The 26,889-nt window shown below is 42.9% G+C and overlaps 1 protein-coding gene across 6 annotated transcripts in view; it reads right to left on the bottom strand.

Moving 5' to 3' along the window:
• CYB5RL (cytochrome b5 reductase like) overlaps positions 1–26,889 on the bottom strand; it is a 160,350-nt gene that overhangs the window by 63,540 nt on the left and 69,921 nt on the right. For 2 of the 6 annotated variants that reach the window (XM_085602566.1, XM_085602568.1), the window contains exons 2-3: positions 15,832–15,932; positions 9,434–9,619 (exon numbers count right to left, since the gene is read on the bottom strand). In XM_085602566.1, coding sequence (XP_085458692.1) covers positions 9,434–9,616 — 183 coding nt within the window. In that variant the 5' untranslated portion in view covers positions 9,617–9,619; positions 15,832–15,932. Of the gene's footprint in view, positions 1–2,193; positions 2,296–6,307; positions 6,366–9,433; positions 9,645–15,831; positions 15,933–26,889 lie in introns of those variants that run through there. The other 4 variants (XM_085602570.1, XM_085602569.1, XM_085602567.1 and 1 more) reach the window with 4 other exon arrangements.

Below are 26,889 nucleotides of genomic sequence, written 5' to 3'. Positions count from 1 at the left end.
TAGGCCTTCACCCTAAAAACCATGAACTATTCTTTGATATTCTTACTCTGTATGTTCCCACTCGGGACCTAAGATCTAGTGGGACGGGTCTGGTCAGTATCCCAAGGATTAGAAGAGCTAGGATGGTCGGACGCTCTTTTAGCTTTCTAGCAGCCACCCACTGAAATATGCTCCCTACAGAGCTCCGGTTGGAATCATCAGAGATTGCTTTTCTGAAAAAGCTCAAAACGTGGCTTTTCCCACCCGTCCACTCCAGCTGACCTCTCTCTCTCTATGTGCTGTTCGCCTCACTGTTTTCAATCAGGTTTCATTGTCCATGCGGTAGCGCTGGGACGCACTAGCTAGTGCAGCCATGCGCTTTATAAATTTGTTTTGATTGATTGATTGATTGATAATGCAACATTATCATATTGGGTTTGTCATCAAAACACCGACTTTGGGGTTGATTTATACTTTGTTGGGTGGCCTGCCATTCGTAAGGTTTGTCACTGGGGGCCGGTTTTGCAGCGGTGCTACAATATCGAACTCCAGTACCAAAAGCGTCTCCATCCTCCAGGGCCAGGCAGTGCTTCCCCAGTGGTCATCCGAGAAAATTGCCTGGGCTGCTTAGGGTTCCCAGTCTGGCCCTGCTGTGTGGCTGTGCGACCGTAGCCTTCTAAAACCCCTGCTAGCCCGAGGGCTCAGAACTTGCAGCAGCAGCAATGGGTTGCTGAAAGGGCTAAAGCAAGGGAGGTCACGCCAGGCCTGGACTCACTCTGCAACATTCAGCAGTCAGAGCACCAACTACTCGCCTCCAGCCCCGCCGGGCCCAATGAAGACACACTGGCTTTTATCCTGGCATTGAGGAGCCAGGGCAGCACTTGTCACTGGTGAAAGGTGCTGTGAATGGATTATGGTGGATAGGCCAGTAGGGTCGCCACCATTCCCAGAAAATAATAATACTTTGTTCATGTTTTCGGATTCTGCGAAGTCTCAGACATGATAAACAGAACTTTATACAAAGTAGTTTGTATTAGTTTCAACACCCTTTTTTGCCTTTGTTTACTTTACTTTATCAGTCATAGACCATAAAAACAACTCTGGAACACATTTAAAAAAGCTTTACTCTTATTGTTGCTGTTTTAAACATGCACTAAGAGGAAGAAATATCAGGTTAGGTGAGTTTATTTTTGGAGTGGGACACTAAAATAAATACTGGTCAGTCTGGATAAAAACAACCAGATAGCAACGCCATTGTTTGGTTCTGGTCGATCGATGTACCTGGGGCTAGAATGGTTTAAACTGACTGGGTTGGATGGATAGTTTTGGTGTTTACATGCACTGGGCAGAGCTGACTGGGTCACATTGGGAATGGGGGTAATGGAGGGGAACAGGTCAAAACCAGGCTTATTCCATTGGGTGGTAATAGAGCTAGAATGGACTGGGCAGGACCGCACTGGTTCTGGTGGTTGCAAATGGGGCTAGAATGGTGTTAGAATGGACCATATAGTCAGGCTAGTGCTTCTGATTGCTCAAAAGGTGGTAATTTGTGACATGTAGCTCTTTATATGGACTTTATTGCTTAGTTTTACTGGTGAGAAAATGTCAGCCCTGGCAAGTACCACACATAAGAGGTCAGAATAACGCATTTTAGTGCTGGTGTCCACATTACGGCAATAAAAAGCATTAGTCACACAAATATAGTGCCCCAGGGACCACCCTGAGGCGTGCTGTAAGAGGGAGGCTTTGAGAAAGCCCACGCCACACAGGCATTGTAAGGGGAGAAACACGTGCTGGCTGCAAAACAGGAATGAATACAATCATAACTACTATGAATAAAATTAACATCAAATATTCAAACATTTCACATGAAGCATAACAAACCGTACCTCAAACTAATACTTCTGCACACTCTGAAAATACAGACAACACCCACAAATCAATGCAATATATTCATACCTACACTCCAAATCATTTAGAAACGCACTGCAAATCACTTCTTCAGAAACTCTAGCACCAAGTCTCTGACAGAGTTCCAGAAAAATCCACTACTATCTCTTACTTGGCAATAAGGACTAGGTAAGCCTTTTGGAGACCCTGTAAAGAGGATGTGCTCTTTAAAATGCAACCATCCTCTGCTACCAATATGTGGAAGCAGAACCCCCTACCCTAATATTTAGGACAGCCCAACATTCAGATCACCTCTGAATTTACCTTTGGCAGTTCTGCTCCAGGTAGATCTTGTGCAACAAGGGACCCTCCCCAGCAACAAATAAGCAGAGTAGCAAAATACATCATTGGCACGACTCAACAATTGAGTTCTACGTCAGAGGAAAGTTAAAAGGGTTTTATTACAAAAATTTCAAAATCAAACTGTAAAGAATAAATGAGTTATATAAAGTAGTCAAAATCAGAAATAATTTTAAGTCCCAAGTCAGCATCAAAATTCAGAAAAAGAAACGGGCAGCATCCCTAACAGAAAACGAAAGTCTTCTTGCTCACCCCCAAAATTCAGGGGTTCTTATTGACAATTTTTGCATAACAAATTAATACAACAGCAAACTCATCATGGCATGATTACGAGGAACAACTCTTTCTCCAAAACAGTTTAGTCTAAGTCCATAGGCACTATCCCCTTTTAAGTAAGCATCCAGCATCTTCTATGTTATTGCAATCCGAAGATGTTCAAACTTAATATGAAACATTTAAACAATGAGTCTTTACATAAGTTAATAAAACTAGGCTCAGCAGGTGAAGTACAAAGGAAGGGCCTTGGGAAAATGTTAGTTAGCAACACAGAATGTTCATTCAGAACACAGCAGGAAAATTACATCTTCTTGTCTTTGTTCTGCAGAGCTGTTTGAAGAGAAGATGTGCATAGGGACCAGATGGGAGAGGGTGAATACAGAGCGAAAACATTTTCTATCTTACCCAAAAATAGAGTTTCCTGTAAAAATGTGGCACAACTAAGTCATATTAATAAACACACTTCTGTACATCATATTAAACTAATTTCAACTGCAATCATTTTAATTGACCATCTGCGTATTGGATCTCACAGAAAAAAATCATTATTCATCATTATTATTATCCCACAAAAATATGAACCCAGAAAAACCATACTACAATGGCTACTGACTTCTTTGTAACTCAGAAGTTTCTGAATTCCATTAGCCTGTATTATACTTTTGAATTGTTGTAATAAACCTTTATGGGGTGTCTAAATTCCACTGTAGAACTCACTTTTCGAGTCACTCTTTTCTTTCTTCAACTGTCTTTTGAGAGGTTGTTTTGCACCTTGTCTCTGCGACAAACTGCCTCATGAAACAGAGGTTAACACAGTCCCTGATCCCCCTAACTGTTGGGTGTGCTTTTGATGTGTATGATTTTAGCAGTACAGTACACCCACCCCTTCATTTGTGGCTTCTGTTCTCATTCTACTTCAAATACTGATTCAGTTGGAACGTTTTGCTATTTTACGAAAGTTTGCTTAGGCTCGATGTTTAGCATACATTTTATTACACAGGCTGTCCCACTACTGATGCTTGGGTACATAGCAGATTTTTGTAAGCACTACATGGAAAACAAATTGTCATAGCTGATGTTGTGCTCTCTACATTTCACACAACATATCCTCACTGGGAACAGAATAATTCCTCTTCACATGTTTCTTTCCTATAAGAGAGGAACATCATTAAGCAGGGAGATAATCTGAAGAACATTTGTCTGATGTAAGCATGCACCAACAATAAGATGATGGATGGAATGCTTGAATTAATCTCAGCCACTGGCAATCCCTCAGGCTGCATCCCTTTCCATCATCCTGTTTTAACGATGGATTGGAACACCGCCCAAGCTATTGCCATGGCTGTGATTAATTCAAGTATCCCATCCATCACCTTGATGTTGTTGATGACAAGAGCATGCCGCTATTGGACCTTGAAGGACTGAGGGTACATTTCTCATTACGACTGAAAATGAGGCAAATATATATATATATATATATCACATCTTGATGGACACATCAAGTCTATAAATTCAGGCACACAAAGTCTCTCCCTGCAGCCAACTGGAGGGCTATGAAAAGGTATCCCAAAGTAAGTGCGGCAGACAAACCCACTGGAGGGTATAATTGGCAGCAAAATAACTACAAATCCCAGCATGCATGAATTGAATAAATTACCATCATGGAGGCACACCGGAGGCCATCTAATTAATGCTAGCACGCAAAGGGGATGTGGTGAGCCTTGATCTAATGTCTGCCCGACACGGCCTCTGAAGAGAAGCAACATCGCTTCGAAACGCGTCAGGCCAGGGATTTCATGGGGAAGTGAAGCTGTATGCCTTAATAAAGAAGTTGGAAACTTACTTGATGTGGAGTGCGGTCTTACAGCTGGGGAACTTTGTGGTGAACATTTATACGCGGCGCTTCCAGGCCGCGGGGACGACGCACCGCCCGAGAGCAACAAGGGTTCCTGTGGTGTGTAATGTCACTTCTTGATGGACACATCAAGTCTATAAATTCAGGCACACAAAGTCTCTTCCTGCAGCCAACTGGAGGGCTATGAAAAGGTATCCCAAAGTAAGTGCGGCAGACAAACCCACTGGAGGGTATAATTGGTGGCAAAATAACTACAAATCCCAGCATGCATGAATTGAATAAATTACCATCATGGAGGCACACCAGAGGCCATCTAATTAATGCTAGCACGCAAAGGGGATGTGGTGAGCCTTGATCTAGTGTCTGCCCGACACGGCCTCTGAAGAGAAGCAACACCGCTTCGAAACGCGTCAGGCCAGGGATTTAATGGGGAAGTGAAGCTGTATGCCTTAATAAAGAAGTTGGAAACTTACTTGATGTGGAGTGCGGTCCTACAGCTGGGGAACGTTGTGGTGAACATTTATACGCGGCGCTTCCAGGCCGCGGGGACGACGCATCGCCCGAGAGCAACGAGGGTTCCTGTGGTGTGTAATGTCACATCTTGATGGACACATCAAGTCTATAAATTCAGGCACACAAAGTCTCTTCCTGCAGCCATCTGGAGGGCTATGAAAAGGTATCCCAAAGTAAGTGCGGCAGACAAACCCACTGGAGGGTATAATTGGCGGCAAAATAACTACAAATGCCAGCATGCATGAATTGAATAAATTACCATCATGGAGGCACACCGGAGGCCATCTAATTAATGCTAGCACGCAAAGGGGATGTGGTGAGCCTTGATCTAGTGTCTGCCCGACACGGCCTCTGAAGAGAAGCAACACCGCTTCGAAACGCGTCAGGCCAGGGATTTAATGGGGAAGTGAAGCTGTATGCCTTAATAAAGAAGTTGGAAACTTACTGGATGTGGAGTGCGGTCCTACAGCTGGGGAACTTTGTGGTGAACATATATATATATACATACGCATATATATGTATAAAATAAATAACAATGTAGGGTATTTTCATACAGTTGGTCTTTCTAACATTTGCATGGGCTAATGCATTGATAATTATGTAATGGCTCTTATGCACATATGATGTACTAGTGTAGTGAATAATAAAGAGCTGGAGATATAGAATGTTGTGTATGAACAGATTCCAGGGGAGTCTGACCAATGAGTCTCATCTACAAAAACACTCTTGAGTCTCTGGCAGGTCTGTTGCATGTCTTCAAATTATCCTACCTTTGATATAGTCAATGAGAGGTCTCTCTGCTCCACAGCTCTCAATGGCTATTAACACGAGCCTTGCGGACCTAAGCGGTGAGCCCATATGCTGCGGTCGGTCGGGATGTGCACCGTTTTGGTTGGCACCGTACCAACAATTATACATTCTTTATATGTAATTTACATAATCATATACAAGGTTTATCACATGTTATTGTAAGGCTCACCAACCACAGTCACTTACCATGGGCTCTTAGACCAGACAGCACAGTCTTGTCATGTGCAAAGGCACCAAAGCAAGGACCTAAGAGGAGTAGAATGTGCACTACAATCACTACATTGATGTAACCGCAATGGGTGCACACTTCGCAAATGAGCTAGCCCATGATGGTGTTTGATTTGTTCACATAAGGTAAAGGATATGATAGAGGAAACCTAGATGCTTGGATAGAAACATGGCTCAATGTAGTGGTCAGCATCAGACTGGGATAGTAAATCATTTTTAGATTCACTTTGTGACTCCGCAATTCTAGGAGTCTTACCACAAACATGGTGGACACAAAGGAAAGGTGTTTACTCTTCAAATTGAGACAACTATTCAGACACCCAGAAGAGTAAAAGCAAGGAAACAGCAGAAAGAGTACAGCAGGGTTTCTCCTCCCATTTCAGAACAGCAACAAACCAAAATCCAGAAGCCATTCCAACACCAGGGATCAGAAGAAAGGAATTTGGACTCATGCCTGAAAGAAAGAGAAGACAACTGACAATGAAGAGAGTATAGAATAGAAGAAACTATGGGAAAATCATGTGATCTAAACCACATTCAGATCATATCATTGATCTTGAAAATTTCTGAGAGGGACGAAACAAAGGTAATTATGAGGCATGACCTAGGACTGCAAGGAGACAATAACTTTCTTTGGAGATGGAATGTTCATGTTCACCTCCAGTACTGTTGCTGTTTGAGCCATTTACTCCTCATTAGCAATAGGGGATGAATATTTCTAAATATTTCTATGGTATAGAGTGCCAGGTGTTTGCGTCTGCCTCCCTCACTGGCAAACCACTTCACTCTGCCACATCTCTCTTAAGGCTGACCCATGGCTTATCATCACAACATCCTTTGAAGCAATCTTCAATAAGTCACTTGGAATTTTCAAATCAAGAAATCAACACAGAAGCCTGGCCATGTCTCGTCACTCCTCAGCTACTACCAATGCCATAGCAAAGCATTACAAAATCATGGGCCTAGAATATCCCAGCTTTGTCTTTACTGTGATACACAATGCACATTTCTCTTTGTTCAGCAACCCAAGCTTGCTGTATAAAAATATATCTCAGAACAGGTCAATAATTACTTTGCAGAATCAAGTTTTAGAATTTCAAAAAATGCATTAGCATGCCTTTAAACATACATAAACAGGTCTATCCATTTTAGAACAAATATGTATAACTAAATACTCAAGTTACTACCTGTTTGTGGCATAGATTTACCATTGCTTTACTGGAATAATTTTAAATCAAACAATTGGTGAAGGTGTTACAGGTGGATGAAGAAAGAAGAATTATTTTCCAGTCAGTAGGTATGCATCACAACCCTGAGAGAACTGAAGTTCATCAACAGCTGCGCCTGGTTCTTGCTCAAAGTCCTTATAGCGTCTCAGGGCACCCAATTCATAAAGGGCCCAAAGCCCCAAACAAGAAAAAAATCATGGCCAGGAACTTAGATGGTGATAAGAGTGTGGAGTTAGTACTGGTGAAATTTGCTGCATTCAGAAAGATGCGGCCCAAGTGATTGCCAGTGGCTGAGATTAATTCAAGCATTCCATCCATCACCTTCGTGCTTAGCAGTTTGGGTTGGACTGTTCCCATTGGAGCAGTGTCAAGACTGAAACTGCCAAACTTAGATGGCATGGTGGGCATAAAACGATGAACTGGGATGCAGCTCTAGATGATTGCTAGTGGTGGAGATTAATTAAAACATTCAATCCATCACCTTGTTGTTGTCGCAGTTGATGGCTTATGTGTGACAGGTATGCTCAGATGTGGATCTCGTGCTCACTGTGCCATTGGAATCAAGTGATACCTAGCTGATGAACCCTTATCAGAGTGAAACCGGTTCTTAGGTTGCTTTTATACCAGTTCAGGGAAGGCCTGGCAGTTCAGGCTGGTCTGTTCCCATTGGAGCAGGGTCAAGGCATGATCTGCATATAGCTGGGTCCAAACTGAGGTGGCATGGTAAGCAAAAAAACAATGGTTTGGGATGCGGCCCGAGCTATTGCCAGTGTCTGAGAGTAATTCAAGCATTTTGTCCATCCCCTTGTTTCATTCAGAGCTTTGACATCTAAGAATCCTTTAAAACAGTCAGAGCTTTCACAGACTACCAAACAGTGGGCATCAAAGCTGCTGATGTAGGTCAGAAGGCAGTTCTGAATCTGCGGTCATTCGACATTATGAATACAGTCAGGAACAGGTGCCTTGAGATCTGCCTCAGTTGAGGTTACCATATTTAAAAAACATAAGGGGCTTTTTCAGGAACAGGTATACAATACCAATGTATTATTAGGTATGGAAAGCAAGTGAAGGTAATTTGTTTCTCAAAATAGTAACTTTATCAAACAGCGAACTGATGCCGGCCCTCGTGAAGAACAACTGACCACGATAATGAGCCAATCAGAACATGAGCCGGAACAGAACTCAGAAGCCACTTTTGCTATTCTCAGCATTCATAATCTGTTGTAGTATTGCAAGCACAACATTTTATGTTGCAATGTTACCATTTTAATAGCACAAATTCTGGCATTGGTCCATTCTCATAGTGACATTGTACATGAATTGTAAAGTTACAATTGCAGACCTGGATCTAATTCAACTTGTGATGATATTTTACAAGCATTGGGTTCCAGTAATTCTCTTGGTTAGGTAGCTATTTCAATTTAATTGAGCTGAGGGTTCAGATTTTGGTGTTTAAGGGTTAAGACAGAAGGACTTTTCCAATTTCTTAATTATTTTCTAGGTCAATAGACAAGTCCGTAGCCCTGCACATAAAGATGATAATGTAATACTTCTTGATGACAAATTTTGTTGGGTACTGTCAAACCCAACTATATAGTCTTTCGAACCATTTGAATTACCATTATAGTATGGTGTACTATTCGGTTGATATGTAGGACATGTGGTTTGTTCAGGATGTAAACTAACTTTCCCTCTTTCACAAAGTACAAACGTAAATAAGCTGTTTGTCTTACTGGACCCTCGGGAACATGGTGGATTGTAAGTACAGGTGATGCTTGGCAAGAGGATGGGGTGAATATAGGATTGAAGAGTTGATTACTGGGAAGATATATATTTTAATGATTCATCGTTCAGCTAGGTGGCAGTGGACACTGACCAATTCAGATAAGGTGAAGTGTGTTCTGTCTCCTTGGATGGTAAACAACCGACATGTATGAGATTGTCTTGGGTGCGATTTGCAAGGAACTTGCAGCCAAGGGAGGTGGGCTCCGATAAGCGTGAGATGACAAACAGGACCTAAGTGAAGCTCTTAGAAAACCATCAGATTCTTGAGTTAATTTGTATAGCCAAGCGGGCAAAGGTCTTTCATCTATTCTTTGAATATAACATGCCATGGCCTATAGGTTGTATCCTATTTTTTTATATCACATAAGTTTGTATTAATATTTTACAGGTAAGTGGATATGCATAAGTGAAAATGATACCAAATGTCATCATACCTTTCAAAGAAACCACTGAGACATAATTATCTTACACTTTATTCATACATGGAAAAAACTGAAAAAAATCTCACCTTGATCTTTTCTTGCTTTTTACTGAGAAAATCCTTGTTGTTCCGCTTCTTAGCCTCTTCCCAGCGTGCCAGCTCCTTCTGGTACACATCAAAGACACAAGGTATGCAGCCACTGCCGCAACACTGTGATGCCAGTGGCTGGACAGGCTTTAGAGATAGCCAATCGTCATCGCTGTCGCACATGACCTATTCCAAACAAGTGAAGACACAACTGACAAGTGTAGAAAGCTTGTTAAGAACTATACTATACTCTATGTCAACATAAACATTTCATCAACCTACTGAAATGAAACAGAGATGCCTTTGAAAGCACTTTCATTTATTCTACCCATCATCCCTAAAACAAGTTGTGCAAAACAAGTGTTGTGTTTGTTCGTTGATTGACAAACCTCTAAATACCTTCTTGTAAGAGGCTCTTTCAGGTACTTGAGCTTCCATCTAAGGCTCTGATTCCAGTACTCTTTATCGCACCAGATAAATAATGGTACGTTATTGATCGAGTTTGATAAATAGCACCTATTACTTGTTTCTGGGGAATAACATATGGATTATGCTGCATACCGCACCAGAATCTGCATGGTACAATAAATACCATACACTTTTCCTCTGTTAAATTCCTGAAGGTTTGACCTTCCGAAATTTCATGAAGGGTGAGATATTTAACACACCCAGTAATTACCAGATACTGTAAATACCACCCAACTTGTAATTTTGCCCCCCTCCGCAAACAGCGGTTTATACAGCTGTTGGAAAAACACCCACCTACTTGTAATCACAGCCTCTGAGTTTTATATAGCGCGTACTCGACCCGAAGGTATCAGGTATCAGAGCGCTTTACATCAGCACCAGTTGCGTTACAGACAGACATATTCATTAGGTCAAGCCTGGGCAGCGCCTGCGCTGCTCTACGAGCCATGCTGTATTGAAGTATGGAATAGAAGCCCCACCCACTCTCCGCCCATATTTGCCATTGGCTTGTGTCATTTTCCTTAATAAATGCTGGCGTCTGTTTAATTAATAGGCTTGTAAATCCCTCCTTAGTACTGCCTTGTCTTCATTCGTAACCTCCCATGAGGACAGGCCCTTTTACTTCGGTTGTTACACAGTGAGTATTTTTTAGTCTGTAAGTAAGATTTTCTTTAAATAGTTTCTTCTACTGCAGGCATGGCATGCTTTCCTGCAACATTCAGCATGCCATGCGCGCTTTCCCTTTCTAAGCAGCCCAGGTCAATGGTGCCCGCTTCTTTGAAAAGGTCTTGAATTTACAAGAGTTTGAGCTATTGGCATTGTACATGACAATGCCTTTTATTTCTGTGTTAATTATCAAAACATATAAATAAAAGGCATTGTCATTTACAATGCCAATAGCTTAAACTCTCGCAAATGCGAGACCTATTCCATTGCAAATGCTTGTTTTTGTTAGGCACAGGAAGATTAAGCGATTTGCCCAGGATGTTAAGCGAATTTGCCTGCGGAGACTCAAAACCAGTTCTCCTTGTTTGAGGTCGACCGCTCTAGTCGTTAGGCTACATCATCTCTTCCCAGCCTTAGAGTTTTTACAGCATTTATTGGCAGCTGATGGAGGCTGGGCCTCAGATGTCGCCACTAAGGAGCTGTGCTACTCAATGAGGTAGCAACAAAATATTCCTCTCAAATGTTCAAGAGGTGGGGATCCCTGATTTTTAGGTCTCGCTGAGACAGCGAAAGCTGTCTCTTTGAGACATTTTGTAAGTGGATTTTTGAAAGTGCTTCCCCTGGCATAGAGCTACAGTGCACGAGGCGTGCACGCGCGCAAAGCAGCCATATGGCTTTGTCGCTCTCCCCTGTAGCCCCTCTCCGCCCCCTTCCCTGCTGCTATTTCACACCAGTTTATCAGAACTCGCTCTTCTCTCCCCCACCCCCCCACCATCGCGTCTCACGCGTCCAATGCTTGTTTTCTTTGCTGCTCGTATTTCTACTCGACGCTGTTTATTTATTTAGGTTTAGTTTATTCATAATTAAAAGACACTGAAACGATGCAGCCCACGCCGAGGATCGAACCCTGTTTACCTGCTCCAAAGTCGGCAGCGTTATATGTTGAGCCACCTCCTCGCACCATTTGTATCTTTTGTTTTTTAATGGCTTTGCTTCTGTCTTTGCTTTCGTCCTCCCACCACTCTCCAACTATCATTCAGCTGCTTTCCGCCAGCGTCTATTGATCTCCGCCTGTCTCTTGCTCTGTTTCCTGCTCCCTGCTCTATTTAATCTGCAGCCCTCTGTCTGCCCTTGTTTATTTTTTTGTTTACGGGTGTATGCGACAGCAATGGACGCAATAGTCGCGATTTTCAGTTCACATGAGTGCCCTCAATTGGAAATAGTTATGTTTTCCGTAGGCATTTGTGAAGGATGTAAGCAAACAATAAATACAAAGCACATCTCACCCCGCTAGTTCTGAAACTTTTAGCAATGTGCGCGGAGGAGAAAAAGGCTGGCGGCTCGGAGCCAATGGCACTCAAATACACATGCGCTGAGTCTGCAGAAGGCTTCCTCTGAGCTAGGACACTGCTGAATGAAGTGTGTTCTCCGTCAAGCTGTGTTTATGTTATGAAGACCAGAGGGGGTGCAGGGGCGGGGTGACATGTTTCTTAGGAACAGAAGCACTCCCGCTCCGCCATTCAATAAAAATAAAGGGATTTCTATTTTTGGTGGGCTGTCAGGAGTCCGGCAAGGGCACACTCATCAGCACGAATGATGGAGGAAGCGAAACAATTCCGAGTATTTATACGTCTGGCCTGTGTGTATACACACACCGCGGTGACCTGGAATAATTTCTGCTGTTATTTTAATACTAGTGGAAATAAATGACCTGGGCTCGGCAGGCGGGGATGGCTTATTATGGACACTCCATGCTGCTGCAGCGGACAGACAACTATACCAAGTTTAAAAACTCTCTCCAAACCCGTTCTGGAGAATTTAGTGCTGATGTAATATGGACTCCAACCGCGGTAGAATCTGTAACACAATTTATCACCTTACAGACAGAATTTAAAGGCTGTTAAGGAGAGCGCTGGTTATGCCTTCTCATCTGCTGTTGCCCAAGGCTTTTTAAATATATTTCCCAATTTTGCTACAATCGTTGCACCTGCGCTTTACTTTATCATGGTTAAAGGTAAAGCGTGGGTGCCGCGATTGCTGCAAAAGTAAAGAAATAGAGAAAAAAATCTATTTCTTTAATTTTTCAACAATTGCGGCACCCACAACTCCTTTGCTGCTTCTTGCGCTTGTGAGCTATTAAGCAACTCACTGCAGCCAGCAGAACCTGCCACGCACCTCTTTTTTCTGTGCATCTCATTTACCAGCCCGTGTAGCCGCGGTGCTGCCGCCATGGCGAAAACATTAAGGGGGCTGCATCAAATGGGCTTTATTTTTTATTTTTTTTTAACTTTAACACTGGGCGCGGGACCCGCTTCAAGGACACCATGCTCAGTGTTCAAGTTAAAAAAAAAAAGAAATTGAGCGTGGTGTCCTTGAAGCGGCGCCGGCAGAAATGCTTGTTTTTTTCTGTCACCCTTCCTTCTCTTTGTGTGTTTCCCCTCACTCTTGTTTCCTTTCCTCTCAACTGTTTTTCTCCCCCTGTCTGTCTTGATGTGAAATGAGATGCAGGGCGCGTGGAGACGTGGATGGCAGGCACTGGAGTGCTTGTTCTATTTGCAAAGATTAAGGAGCGTACCTTCTGCACTCCAAAAATTCACTGAAATAAAGATGGTATCTGTTTCGCAGGAGGTGCAGCAAAATAAATCAATGCACTCACATTCATATCGATATATGAATAAATATACGTGACTCATTAGAAAACAAAACACGTCTATGCATAGTTTATTATTTGCAGATGCAGCCATTTATTTGCATGCTTTTCAGAAACAACCATCGAATCTCTTTGCAATTCTTTATTGTCCTAAGAATAAAAAATAAAGATTATTGAAGTCCTCAAAATGTCTTCGGTGCATGCCAAAGACTCCAAAGGGATTCAGAATTACATGATCGGAAGTGCCTCTAGAAACAGCCAACTCTCTCTGGACTGCTAGGGCAGCTCGGTCCATGGGCAGATCGCGTTGACTGCATGGATGCCAGTAAAATATCTCACTGATATTTCCCGATGTTATCACTTGTACTGTTGGCGGGTCCATTTTGTAGCAGTTTGCGTGGCCATTCAGGCTGAGTATGTTTCTTTGCACACTGGGCAGCCTGCACGAATGACATATTTGCATTTGACACTCAGTGCAGTTGTCAATGGAAAACTGTACCAGAACCAGTGCATTTTAGGAAGTTAAAATGTACGTAAAAAACTATTGCACCTTCAATGTTGCAATGTGGTCTATCTGGTAAGCGTAGATAAGCACATTTGGACATCAGCTTCTTTCTTTAACAAGCATTTACAATGGAATAGGTCTTGCATTTACGCGAGTTTGAGATATTGACATTGCAAATAACAATGCCTTTTATTTTTAAAACATAAATAAAAGGCATTGTCATTTACAATGCCAATAGCTTAAACTCGCATAAATGCGAGACCTATTGCATTGCAAATGCTTGTTGTCTGTAAGATACGGGAGAAGGGGTTCCATGCTTGAATCTTTTATGCCTCAAGTGGGAGGGGTGGTACAGGGCATGGGGGACAAAGGTCTAGGTTCTTAGTGATAATTGCTGAAATTAAAGAAAGGTTAGCTATATTACTGTGTTACTGTGTGATGTAGTAGTACCACTAGTGGGAAAATGCTGCAGTGGTATTACAAGAAATAGTGCCTAGCTCAAGAAGTTAAAAGAAGTGCTGCGTATCATTGGTGAGCCAACAAATGCATAAACTGATGTCGCTGCTCTCTGAGGCAGCACAAAGACAATAATCATGGAGTAAGTACATGTGTTTGAATGTGGGAGCAACGAAATACATTGGAAAATGGAATCATATTTTAAAGTGGTTTGTGAAATGTGAGTGTGTCTTTCTATTTGTCAGCTGCAGCTGATGAATTTTATAACTTGGCCTATCATTACCAGTAGAAGTTGGAGTCAGTAAGTTGAACAAGCCTCACCCTGTTGGGCCAGTGTGCCCTTTCCTAGAAAATTTTGATAGCAGTCGGACCAAATAATGCACTTTAAAGTAAAATGTTTAAAGACATAGGGCCTCATTACCAGCTGCCCAGAGTAATCCCAGTTATTTTCTTTACCCAGAAATGCCATTACTGGTGTTCATGGTAATTCCTGGGGGCGGAAATAATGAGGATTACAAGATTTATGATTAACATGCAAGCATCTGTTTTTATATGCCAATTCGCTGTTTTCCTCTTAAATCTCCATGTGAAACGCTAAAATTTAATCACAGAAGATAGTTATCCCTATTGGAATTATCAGGGGCACTCGTAATGAGGAACATAGAGGCTAAAACAATAGGTTATACATGTGTTTCTAAATAAGCACTTTTGAAATACACCAATGCTATATGGTGTGCTCAGACATCCCAGCCCTCAAGAGTTATCTTGGACATTATCATTCTCAGCTTAGAATTGCTGGGTGTTAGGTGATTTTGATCCTGAGAGTTTGGCACCAAAAGCTGGAATTTTTGTAGGCAGTTTAAATAATGTGGATGCACAATTTGGATGGCCTCCCTGATTATATGTGAAAATGCAATGTTTGTCTCTTTTTATGCACCCCAACATTCACTTTGCTCCAGCGTGACCATTTCATACTGTTTGTACATTTTGAGGTCACCCATTATGACCACTCAAAGATCATCAGGGGCAAGGGAAGCCTACAGTGTTGTTGCCTATGCTATAACAGCTCTGGGTGCATGTGAAGGAAGCTTGCACTTTTGTTGCTTGTGATGTAACTGTTCTGTGTTCGGGAAGGTTGCCCTATGGCTACAATAACAGTACAAATGGGTGAGTGCATTTGAGTTTGTCTGTCTGTTAATACGGCTTGAAACATTTTTTCATCCTATTATATCCCAAACTATTGACCTTGCAGATGTTTGTTGACTGTGCAATGTAATGCCTGGATTTGTCAAAAGAGAATCTCATAGTTTTTCCTAAGTTAATGAAATGTAAGACAATAGTCTAAGTCTGTAAGGGGCCACAGGCGGGAGATGTTACCTATTTCTATCCACTTTTGATAGCAGTTTACGCCTCATTCTGAATCACCAGGTATTGTGGTGTTGTGGCTAGACCAATAAAGGATATTCAAGCAAAGTCAAAGTAATCAGTAGGTAGTCAAGGCTGAAGGGGGGGATGTTCAATAACTCACTTAATTAGTAAATCAGACGAATACCTTGTGCCATACTTCGTAATAAAAATTAATGTAGTTTAATGGCAATCTTAACATGCAAGTCCAGATAGCAGTCACATGTATTGAAAAAATGACTCAATTACCTCCAATTGCTGTGAGCTTTGCCCCACTCTTCTCGGCCAGGGATTTCAAGATACTAATATCATAGGTGTAGAAAAGGTTCATTTGCGAAGTCTTGGTTCACCTGATGAAAAGGTGTACAGTCATTACTGGTAAAACAAACAATAGAAACACAAATCCCTCTAATGTAAGGTGAAATACTTTCATTCTTAAACATTTTATGTTAAAAAATACATAAATAGGACACTCCTCAGAGTAGCTGTTGCCTGTTATAAGAGTACTTAACATAACATAACATATTGCCGGAGGGAGGGACCTGAGGGATAGGGGAATTTAGTCACCTTCTCTGAAAGATTATTTGTTATTGTCATACTCACTACTGCCGTTGCATAGTACTGTCAATGTAATACTGAACATGATCTTGCTTTTTGGAAATCTCAACTGTATCTGTACTAAAATTAAGAAAATGCCAATAAAAACATTTATAACAAATAAAATAAAAAAATACATATAAAGTATTTTCTCTAAATTGTTGAAATGTAAAGCACTGGTTACTAATATGAATAAGTGTTTGCTTTTGGTTTAGTGGTACTGTTATGGGCATGCTAGACAGCTATGGTTAAATTATGGCTAGCATTAGGTTTGAGGTCTGGGCATTGTTTACGCATACTGCTACCACCCTCTTTATGCTTAAGGTTTGCATCAGACTTACATTTAAGGTTTGGGGTGATTCATTAGATCTATTTTTGTTTGTTTTTAATGCATTTTGGGATTACAATTTTCAGACTACAGTTGTAACCATTATAATTTAGTTTTTTGATATTATCATTCTGGCATTTTGTTTTCTATTCAAGATCACAAAACGACTACTCCATCTTCTAAATTGTTTCTCAGTGTGATTCCAGTTGAAGGTGGTAGCTTAAATGACCTCTTCACACTTTCTGTGAAAGTGAACTTAAAACTTTTATCCAAAACGAAAATACATCCTTTCCGATTTGTTTAATTAAACTTCTCTCCAAGTGTTCAACATGGGAGTACTTCTGTTTACGTACCTATTTATTGAGAAGGGAGAATTTCGACAAGAAATTATGAACTACTACAACACCAGAATTACATTACATAAAGGTATATGTAGAATATGGTTGATACATAGTGCCCAATTAACAAAAGCATTTGTGAGTACTGAATGCAGTACTACAGGATTACCCTTTTACTTACTTTTACATGCTTTTGTGAAATGTGCCCGAAATGTCCAACTTCATATTAGTAAAAGTGCAAACAGCACAAAGACTTTTCTATCTGTACTAATTGTATAGGAATATTCCCTTAATATTACTGAATATTCCCATTTTAAGCATTTTGGGGTCAAAGAACACACTTACGCACCCACACATAAGCAGGAATACCACTTTAAGTATTTCAAATCCCTTTGAGAATAGGCCCCATTGATTTTTATGGGTTGGATATACAGTGAGATTTGTGAAATAATGCACAGACTTGACAAACATGAAACATACATACATACATATTTACATTACTTGATTTTGGGGGAGGCAGAGAAGTGCCAGAGATTAGCTAAACTGGAGTGACTGGAGTAATTCCACTGAGGCCGTTCCAGTGGTTGGGCCCACTAGATGGAATGAGCAAACAAAGAGGACTAGCAATAAAGCTTTGATTCGTCAAGCAAAAGTTGCTTGGGGTTCATGTGTCGTGCAATATTGCAAATTATGTAGCTGGAATGTAGACTGTTCATAATTTTTAATTTAGAAATAGTGGTTTGCAGGTTGTTACGTTTATGTTGCTGACATGGTAACAATAGGATCAGGTTGGCTTAAAGCGATTGGAAAGGATCATTGTGGCTCTAGAATGTTCTTTTCAAGAAAGATGAGGGTGACACTTCAAGTTAGTAGATAAAAGCTGAAAGCTTTATTTCCATTACAGAGACCTACGACATAACCAGTTGAGAAGCAGGTTCAGAAAGAAAAATGCACTATGAACATTCTAGATTACAGAATACAGAAAACACTAAATTCTTTTAACCATTTAAAGGTACACATCATATACAAATCAAATACCACTCTCTACACATACCCCTTCCTATGGGAAAACAGACCAAACAAAATAAAAAAAGATCCAAAATAAAACAACATTAATAATAAATAAAATCATCAGAACGAAAAGGAGGAGCTCTAATTCGAAAACTGCACCTTACATGTCTACTATCCCCAGATCCTCTAATATTATCTGGAATATCATTATCAACCAAACAACTGGGAACAGGAGGCACAGAAATATTGTCAGCATCACCTTCCCCCCTATTCTCTAAAGAATGAAGAGAACGAGTTGTGTCATCAAAATTGTCATGCTTATGATTGAGTTCACCAAGATCAAACCAATTAGAATAATTTTGAGTTTTGACTCTTTTACAGATTATCTTTGCCTGTTCTTCTGTGAGTTTTATTACAGCATTACGATTCCACCAACCACGATTCTGTAACATGACAGCCATTTTGGATAACTTAACTATTCTGGCAGGCTCAGAGAATCTAGATTGTCCTTTGCAAACCTTAATGGGTTTCTTTATTAGAACCCAATCACCTGGAGCCAAAGAAGTTACTTTAACATGTTTTCTCGTGTCATAATTCTCTTTATACAATCTTTGCTTTTCTTTCACATGTTCTCTGACTTTATGCAAATCAATTTCGTGAGAGATAGTATTTCCTAATGTATCCTTCAACCACGATGGACTAAGTAGAGAAATTGGTTTCCTACCTCTTAATAACACATAAGGAGAAACATCAGTGGTCGAATGGGGTGTTGTGTTGTAACTCCAAACTTTTTTACTTACATACTTGAACACATCCAGACTGTTTGCAATAGCTGTTTGCACCCCTTCTTTCAACATCTTGTTTGCTCTCTCTACAAGACCATTTGAAGCAGGACTATACAAAGGTTCTAAAATATGCTTAATAGAAATTTCACTCATGAATTTTTTTAATTCACTAGATGTAAAATGAGTGCCATTATCAGTCACAATTTCGGAAGGGAGACCTTCTATCAAAAATAGACGTTGTAAAAACGAGATGACTGATTTCGAATCGTAATTATTCACAAAAGAAAAATACAGCCACTTTGAAAAGTAATCAATGATTACAATCAAAAACTTACTATCACTTCCAAGCAGGTTAAAAGGTCCAGAAAAATCCAATCCTAATTTCTGCCAAGGACCTTTAGGCCATTCAACTGGACAGAAAGGAGTTGTAGATGTGCGCCAATGTTTATCAGAATATAAACATTCAGGACATTTATCCACAAAAGACTTAACTTGACCATCAATACCTGGCCACCAGTACACCTCCTTAATTTTGAGAACTGTACTAGAAATCCCTAAATGACCCTCATGGGCAAGAGAAATGATTTTACTTCTCAGACCCTCAGGTGGTACAACTTTGTCTTCTCGAACTAAAACATCATTTACAATTGATAATTCTGCCGCAACTTGCGAAAAACGTTTGTCTTGCATAGACAAGCTTCTATCACAAGGCCAACCATGGACTAAAAATCTCTTCACCCTTTCAAGACAAAGATCTTTTCTATCACATTCAATCCATTCATCCTCAGATAACTTACTAATTTGTGTCAAATCATTAATGGTGAAGACAACATCACAATCAGTGTCCTTAATAGGATCATCCATTACTCCATCTTCCAAAGGAATATGTGACAAACAGTCTGCCCTGACGTTTTTAACCCCAGGAATGTATTTAATCTCAAAGTTAAATTCTTGTAGTCTAGCTAGCAGTCTGATCAATCTAGAGAAAGCTTTATTAGAGCTACTGTCACCAAGCATGTACATTAAAGGTTTGTGATCTGTAAAAAGTGGAATCTTGAACCCCAAATATACATCTTAAATCTTTCCACGGCCCAAGAGCACGCCAAAGCCTCCCTCTCTATTGTGCTATAATTAGCTCCTGCACTTCTTAATGTTCTGGAGGCGAATGCTACAGTATACTCTTTACCTTCAATTATCTGACTTAATACAGCGCCTAATCCTTTAGAGCTGGCATCTACGGTCACGACACAGGTTTGACCATGAGTGAAAGCTCTAATAGCTGGTGCTTCCCAAATTAATTTTTTAACGGAATCAAATGACTGTTGAGTTTCTTCAGACCAAACGCATTTTGCATTTTTTTTAACAAATCTCTGAGAGGTTGCACAATAATAGCATAACTCTGTACAAAACAAGCATAATATTCACTAAGCCCTAAAATGCTCTTAAAGAATCTTTTACCTGAGGTCTGGGAGCATCCTTGATAGCATTAATTAAAGATAACCTAGGTTTTATGCCATTAACAGAAATATTGTGCCCTAAATAGTCAACATCCTGAGTAACAAACTTGCATTTGTTCTTATTAACAGTCATACCGACAGCCTCTAGTTTTTGTAGAACTTTATCCAGTAGGGTATAATGTGATTCTAACGTAGCTGTATGAATTAAGATATCATCCTGGAAGGATTGGATCCCATTTATATGTGTAAACAATTTGTCCATTGGACGTTGAAAAACACTAGCAGCGGATGCTAATCCGAAAGGCATGCGTTTGTACATATAGACTCCGAAAGGAGTAACAAATGTGGTTAACGCCTGAGACTCTTTAGAGAGCGAAATCTGATGATACGCTGATCTTAAGTCAAGTGTGGTGAAATACCTGCTACCATCCAGATTAGCTAAGATTTCTTGAATTCTGGGTAGGGGATGGCAGTCCACCACAATATTTCGGTTAAGAACTATTAAATCCGCACATAAACGAATCTCACCAGAACTTTTGCGAGCGACAACGGCCGCAGAAACCCATTCAGAGGACTCTACACGTGTTATAATGTCTTGTAAACTTAAATCATTACGCATTTTCTTCAAATCCTCTCTGGCAGACAAAGGGATGGGTCTACATCTTTGAACCACTGGGATAGCATTGTTTTTAAGTTTAATGGTGTGTTGGAAATCTTTAACCAAACCTACTTTGTCAGAAAACACACTAGAGTATTTGGATAATAAGTTCGCTAAAGCAGAATCCTCGTAGGTTTAGAGAATATTTTCAGTATCCTGTGCAACAGATAAAATTGGCAGATCACCTAAGACAACAGGTTCTGAATGTCCCGGTCTTAAAATGATTCCTAAATTCGCTTGATTTTGCCAGCCTAAAATATCACGACCATTCAGAGCAACGTAGATTTTGGTATACATTTCTCTACCTTTAAATTTGATGGAATCTGAAAAATATCCACACATGATGATATCAACTTCCCTAAACGCCTTAGGGTTGACATCAGTAGGTTGGAGAAGAACTTTAGACCAGAATTGTTTGAAAGTTTTTTCATCTAAAATCGTGATTGGAGACCCTGAATCGGCCATGACGTTAATGTCAATAGGTCCAATTATTACACTGCATAAAGGTCCTTTGCATCTTTTGGTATCCCCCCGTAAGGTAATAATTTCAATGGTGGACAACATATTGCTCATGGCATGACAAAGTTCATCTTCTTCAACACTGACACAATTAAGTTTGCTCTTATGTTTAGCTGATTTGCAAACCGTATAAAAATGGGCAATTTTTTTACATGTGTGGCATCTCTTACCTTGTGCAGGACAATTCACATTATTGCCCATATGATACTTAGAACCACATCTATAGCAAGAACCTTTTTTTTCAACATTAATATTCGGTTTAACTTTTGTGGAAACAACATTTACCATAGGTTTGTTAGAATTAATATTGGAAGCAACCTGCATAACATCTGAACTATTAGAAGGTTTGCAGGCAGAATCTTGGGTTAAAATTTTTGATGAGAAGATCGTTCAATGCTTCTTGCAATGTTCATTACTTCTTCAAGGAAAGGATTTTTGCATGTTAAGATACGTTCTTGTATCTTTTTGTTATGACAACTAATTGGTCACGCAAGGATGTGTCTAAATATGAACCAAATTGACATTTAGCTGCCAAAACACGCAATTGATTCATCTTGTGTTTGTTTACGCTTAAAGAACAGATGACGCTCAACCATAACAGATGGTTCATCAACATAATGTTTTCCTAATCTAGCTAAAGCCTCAGAAAAGACATTCCATGTTTCGTCACTAGATGGAGCTGGAATGACAGGTAAATTATCAAAAACATCTTGACCTGCACTACCTAAGTGGTTGAATAAAAGGGCTTTTTTTCTTGATGCAGAATATTTAGTGGCATCGATTGCTTCTAAATAATTATCAAAGATTCTATACCATTTATGCCAAGGCATAAGGGGTTTACCTGGGTTTTGTAAAAATGGTGGAGGTTGCATAACATTGTTAGATGAGGAGGCTATTATGTAAAATGCAAAATCACTTATAAGTTATATTATATTGTGATAAATAAACTGCCAGTAAAATAAGTAAAGCGCAAACTGTACAGTAGAAGAAATAGAAGAAAATGTCACCAATAAATAATAAATAACCAACAGCAACTCCGAGAAACGTGTGCTTCTCACGGAAGAAAAGCACCGGTGAAATCCTTGTCAGCAAAACATTCCGAGAAATCCTTGTGGAAAAAAAACAAAGTTTCTAATCCGTGTGTTTATACAGGAAATGTGAAGCAAAGATGGCCACCACAACATGAATCACGTGATGGATAATAAGTTCGCTAAAGCAGAATCCTCGTAGGTTTAGAGAATATTTTCAGTATCCTGTGCAACAGATAAAATTGGCAGATCACCTAAGACAACAGGTTCTGAATGTCCCGGTCTTAAAATGATTCCTAAATTCGCCTGACGTGAAGAGCGTCTTCAACGTGATGATCCACTTACGTAGAAATCTATCTTGAAGTAGCCATAAAGATGTCAGAATGAGCGCTTGATGCCGGAGTCCACGAGTCCAGGAACAAAGGCACTTTTGAACAGAAGCAATCAAGCAACGGTGAAAAGCCGAATCAGAGGTAAACACAAACTTTTAAGCTTAGTAACCGATGGAAAGTATGACAACACTCTAGCACGGACTGAGTAACGAACAGCGGGCATGCATCAGAATGTATCAAACACACCTTCAGTCACTGAATAAAGCTTAAAAAATCTGCACGATTAGAAAGTACCTTTAAGTTCGGGGGCGTGGCCAGCACCATGATAGAGTGAGACGTGCTTTCGCCAAGCTCCGGCTGAAAGCCTAATCCGTCTTTGGTTCCGGCACCCTGTGGCCCCGGAGAACACTGCGAAATGTTGACTATGGGGCCCGCTGTTGTCTCCTGGTGAGATCGAGAGACAGGCTCCGTACAGCGAGCCTGGGAGGCTGAATACTGGCTGCATCCGTTCACCCTGCACTTTCCCAAAATGGCGCCGCACTGTAGAGGAAGAAGGGAGGCCTAGCTTCGAGACCTCTGCCTTGGGTCCGGGGCGCCGGAGCACTTGGAGCCGACCTGTGGTGTGCCGCCCAGCCGGGCTTGTGAGCAACCCGCTCTGGGAGAACCTGTGCCCTCGCGGGTGTTCCTGGCGCTGAGGGGCGGCGGTGACAGCGTTAGCAGAGCCCCCTCCCCCAACGCTGAGGAGGCCGGGCGCGAAGACGCGAGGCTGGGCCCGCGACAAGGGGGAAACAGAGACCGGGACTGCCGCTGGGGCGCCGGGGGTGGATCCGCGCTCCAGAGCGGCTCTGAGCCTCTGCCGCGATCGGGGGCCTGCGGGGAAGAGAGTGACCCCCTTCTGGAGACATATGGACCGGCCCTAATATAAGACAGCGAGAGATGGAGCTTTCTCGGAGCGCAACGTGGTGCCTACCTCTGGGGCGCCTGTGAGCTGAGCCCTGGACTGGGGGACGGGCATCAGGAGAGAGACTTCGACAGAGGTGAGGTGCGGGGGTAAGAGACGAGTGTCTGGCCTCGGAGGACGGAGGTTGTGAGCGCTCCCCCCTCCCCTTTTTTTTCTGTCCGGTTCATCGATACTGGTGCTTGTGATGGGGGGTGCCCCCTGAGACGGTGGGGGAGATAACCAGGCCCTCTTGTGGGACAGCGGTGAGGAGGCCTCCCTCTCTCTCTCCCGTCCTGGATTCATGCCACGTGTTGGGGAAGACACTGGGCTGACTGTTGAATGCGGAAGGAGGTCCCTGCCTACCAACTGGGGTGTGTCCGGCTCCCCCCCTTTTTGCGGTACTAAATCACGGTGCAGGTGTCCACTTATAGCCACGAGCGCCAAGCTCCACAAGCGCTGCAGGACAGGGGTGACTGGAAATACGACCGCGGAAGGGTGATACTAGCCCCGCGTCTGGATCTCCTGTGACCTCGGCATGGGGAGGGACAAAGACCTGAAACAGGCGTGCCAGGGCAAGATGGACCAGTTCACGAAGGTCGTGCCCCCCCTCCTGCTGCAGAGGAACGCCCATGCGCCCGATCGGATACCGATACCCTCCTCCAGGCGATCCAGGCCTCCAGGACGGCGCTAGAAGGACAGATAGGCACCGTGGGGACAGAGGTTACGCTCTTACGTCAAGACCTTGGAACCTGGCCGGGAATGTCACAGAGGCGGAGACGCGGCTGGGTGAGACGGAAGACTCAGTCCGCGACCTCCGTAGGGACATGCAAGAACTCCAATCATCCCATAAAGACCTACTCTGGAGAGTGGATGACGCCGAAAATAGGGCTTTAGAGAAGGAATTGAAGGTACAAACACATCGGAATTTCTCTACACCTGGCTGCGGAGCACCTTCCCGGTGGACAAGTTCTCCTCCTGTTTACCATAGAAAGAGCCATCGGGCGCTCTTGGCCCGACCGCCCGCGGGGGCGCAGCCGCGGCCTGTAATAGTGCGCTTCCTGAACTTTCTGGATAGAGATAAGATACTTAGGGAAGCCCGGAAACTGGGAGAGATACGACACGAGAATACCCGCATAATGATCTTTCCGGACTACAGCAGTGAAGTGCAGAAACAAAGGCGCACCTTTGATTCAGTGAAAGCTAAACTGCGAGAACGTAAGATACAATACATGCTTCTCTTCCCTGCGAAACTGAAGGTCCTCCACCTGGGCGAATCCCACTTCTTTCAGACGCCAGAGGAGGCATGGCACTGGCTGGAGGAACGCCCCCTATCGGGGCGCATACCAATGCAGACGGAAGGCGGGGTGTCCTCGGTTGGCTCCGGTGACTGACCCAGGGGGTCGCGGCGTCCCCTTCGGTCCCGTCAAGCACGAAGGAGACCCCCTCTGGAGGCCACCCCGTATGCACAGAAGAGTGCAGGACGATGCAGACGGTGCACGGGTGGGTCCCTTAACTCGCGGCTCCCGGTGGCGGCACAGGCGCTCCGGTCTGTCGGCCGACTGCGGAGGGGCGATGTCGCTGAGACAGGTTAGGGGTCTTAAATCGACCATTCTGCCTCTGAAGAAGAAGAGACGATATGCCCTTCCATACACCCCTTGGCGGCGGAGATACTGGCGATGGAGCAGGCAACATTGACTGAACCAGAGGCATCCCAGACTGAACCCCCAGATTCCGACTCCTGAAAGGGGCCCTGCGGGGTAGATTGTGGTTCGATCCAATATGCCGGAGCAGGCACGATGGACACGCCCTCTTCTCTTTGATCTTTCACTGTTGATTTAGATTCTTTCCGTATTCTATCTCTTCCTCTCTTTTCTGTTAACATCTTTCGTCCTTTAATCTTTAATTTTTGTACTGATGGTGTTGGGGCAGCCACAGGAGTTTAAGCTTGTGCCGTGAGTTGGGAACGGGAGGGTGACAGACCTCCGCTTGCCCGAAAGCCCATTCCTCGACATTTTGCCGGGGATGAGTCATTGGGAGGAGGGAGGTGGGGGGGAGAGGGGGAGGGGAGAGGGGGAAAGGGCAATGTGTTGATTTTCGGGTTGGGAGTGTTTTGGGATATGTTTGGTTTATCATGTGTTTGGCACAATGACGTAGGGTCTGCACGAATCGGCACGCACTCCGTCTGCCCCTCACCAGGGACAACTTGGACGTACGCTACCCCATGGCCCCCGTGACAAAGCCCGGCACACCCGACGATAGAGCAGTGAACAGCCCCTGCAAGGTTCTCACGTGGAATGTAAATGGCCTAGGGGATAAAATAAAGATAGGGCTAGTGATGGCATATATTAAACGTCTGCACCCAGATATAGTCCTCCTTCAGGAGACACACCTCCGAGGAACAAAGTGTGGGTTCCTGGCGCGGGGTGCCTATAAGATACTGGTGCATGCGGGGTATACGGCTGGCTCCCGGGGGGTGGCGATTTTGATTAAAAAGTCCCCGCCCTTTACAGTGACCCGGACCTGGACGGACCCACAGGAGACGTACGTGGGGGTGTCAGGAACATGGGGGCGACGGAGGATCACCATAGCTTCGATATATGTCCCCCCAAAACTCCAAGCCAGGACCTTAACGGGATTGGCTGATATCCTGCTAGACACACCGGAAACATTACATATTGTGGGAGGAGACTTTAATAATGTTATGTCAATCTCTATGGACCGCTCGGGACACCGTGACGGCGGTTCCAGGACTACGCCTTTGGCCAAGGTCCTGACTACACTAGGCCTGACGGACGCATGGAGACGGCTACACCCGAAGTTATTCCTACTATTCTGGGGCACATGGGGTACACTCCAGACTAGACTATATCTTCCTTGCTAGACATGCACTTGGGGCGGACGAAGAGGCGGAGTACCTGGCGAGGGTCCTCTCGGACCACTCGCCACTCCTGATTAGGCTGGGTGGGAGACCCCGGGCTGGTGGAGGGGGGTGGAAACTGGCGGCATGGGACCTGAAAAATAATGAGATAATGCAAGGCCTGAGGGCGGACACGAATGTCTACTAAGCAGAGAATGTGGGCTCGGTGCAGTCCGGTGTGACAGTTTGGGAGGCTTACAAGACCGTGATAGGGCTCAAAATAGAATATCATGGGAAATACGGAAAGCCCAGGCAGAGCTTAGCTCTCTGGAAACCCAAATATTGGACTTGGAACGGCAGTATGTGTCGGGGGGGGGGCTAGGGGGGGGAGCCACGGGTGCTTCGGTGTCTGACGGATCTCCGACAACACTATAGGGCACTAGCGACAGATGAAGCC

The sequence above is a fragment of the Triturus cristatus genome, chromosome 4_2 (assembly GCF_964204655.1).
Source record: "Triturus cristatus chromosome 4_2, aTriCri1.1, whole genome shotgun sequence".
Taxonomy (NCBI): Eukaryota; Metazoa; Chordata; class Amphibia; order Caudata; family Salamandridae; genus Triturus; species Triturus cristatus.
This window is presented reverse-complemented; position numbering and strand designations above follow the sequence as displayed.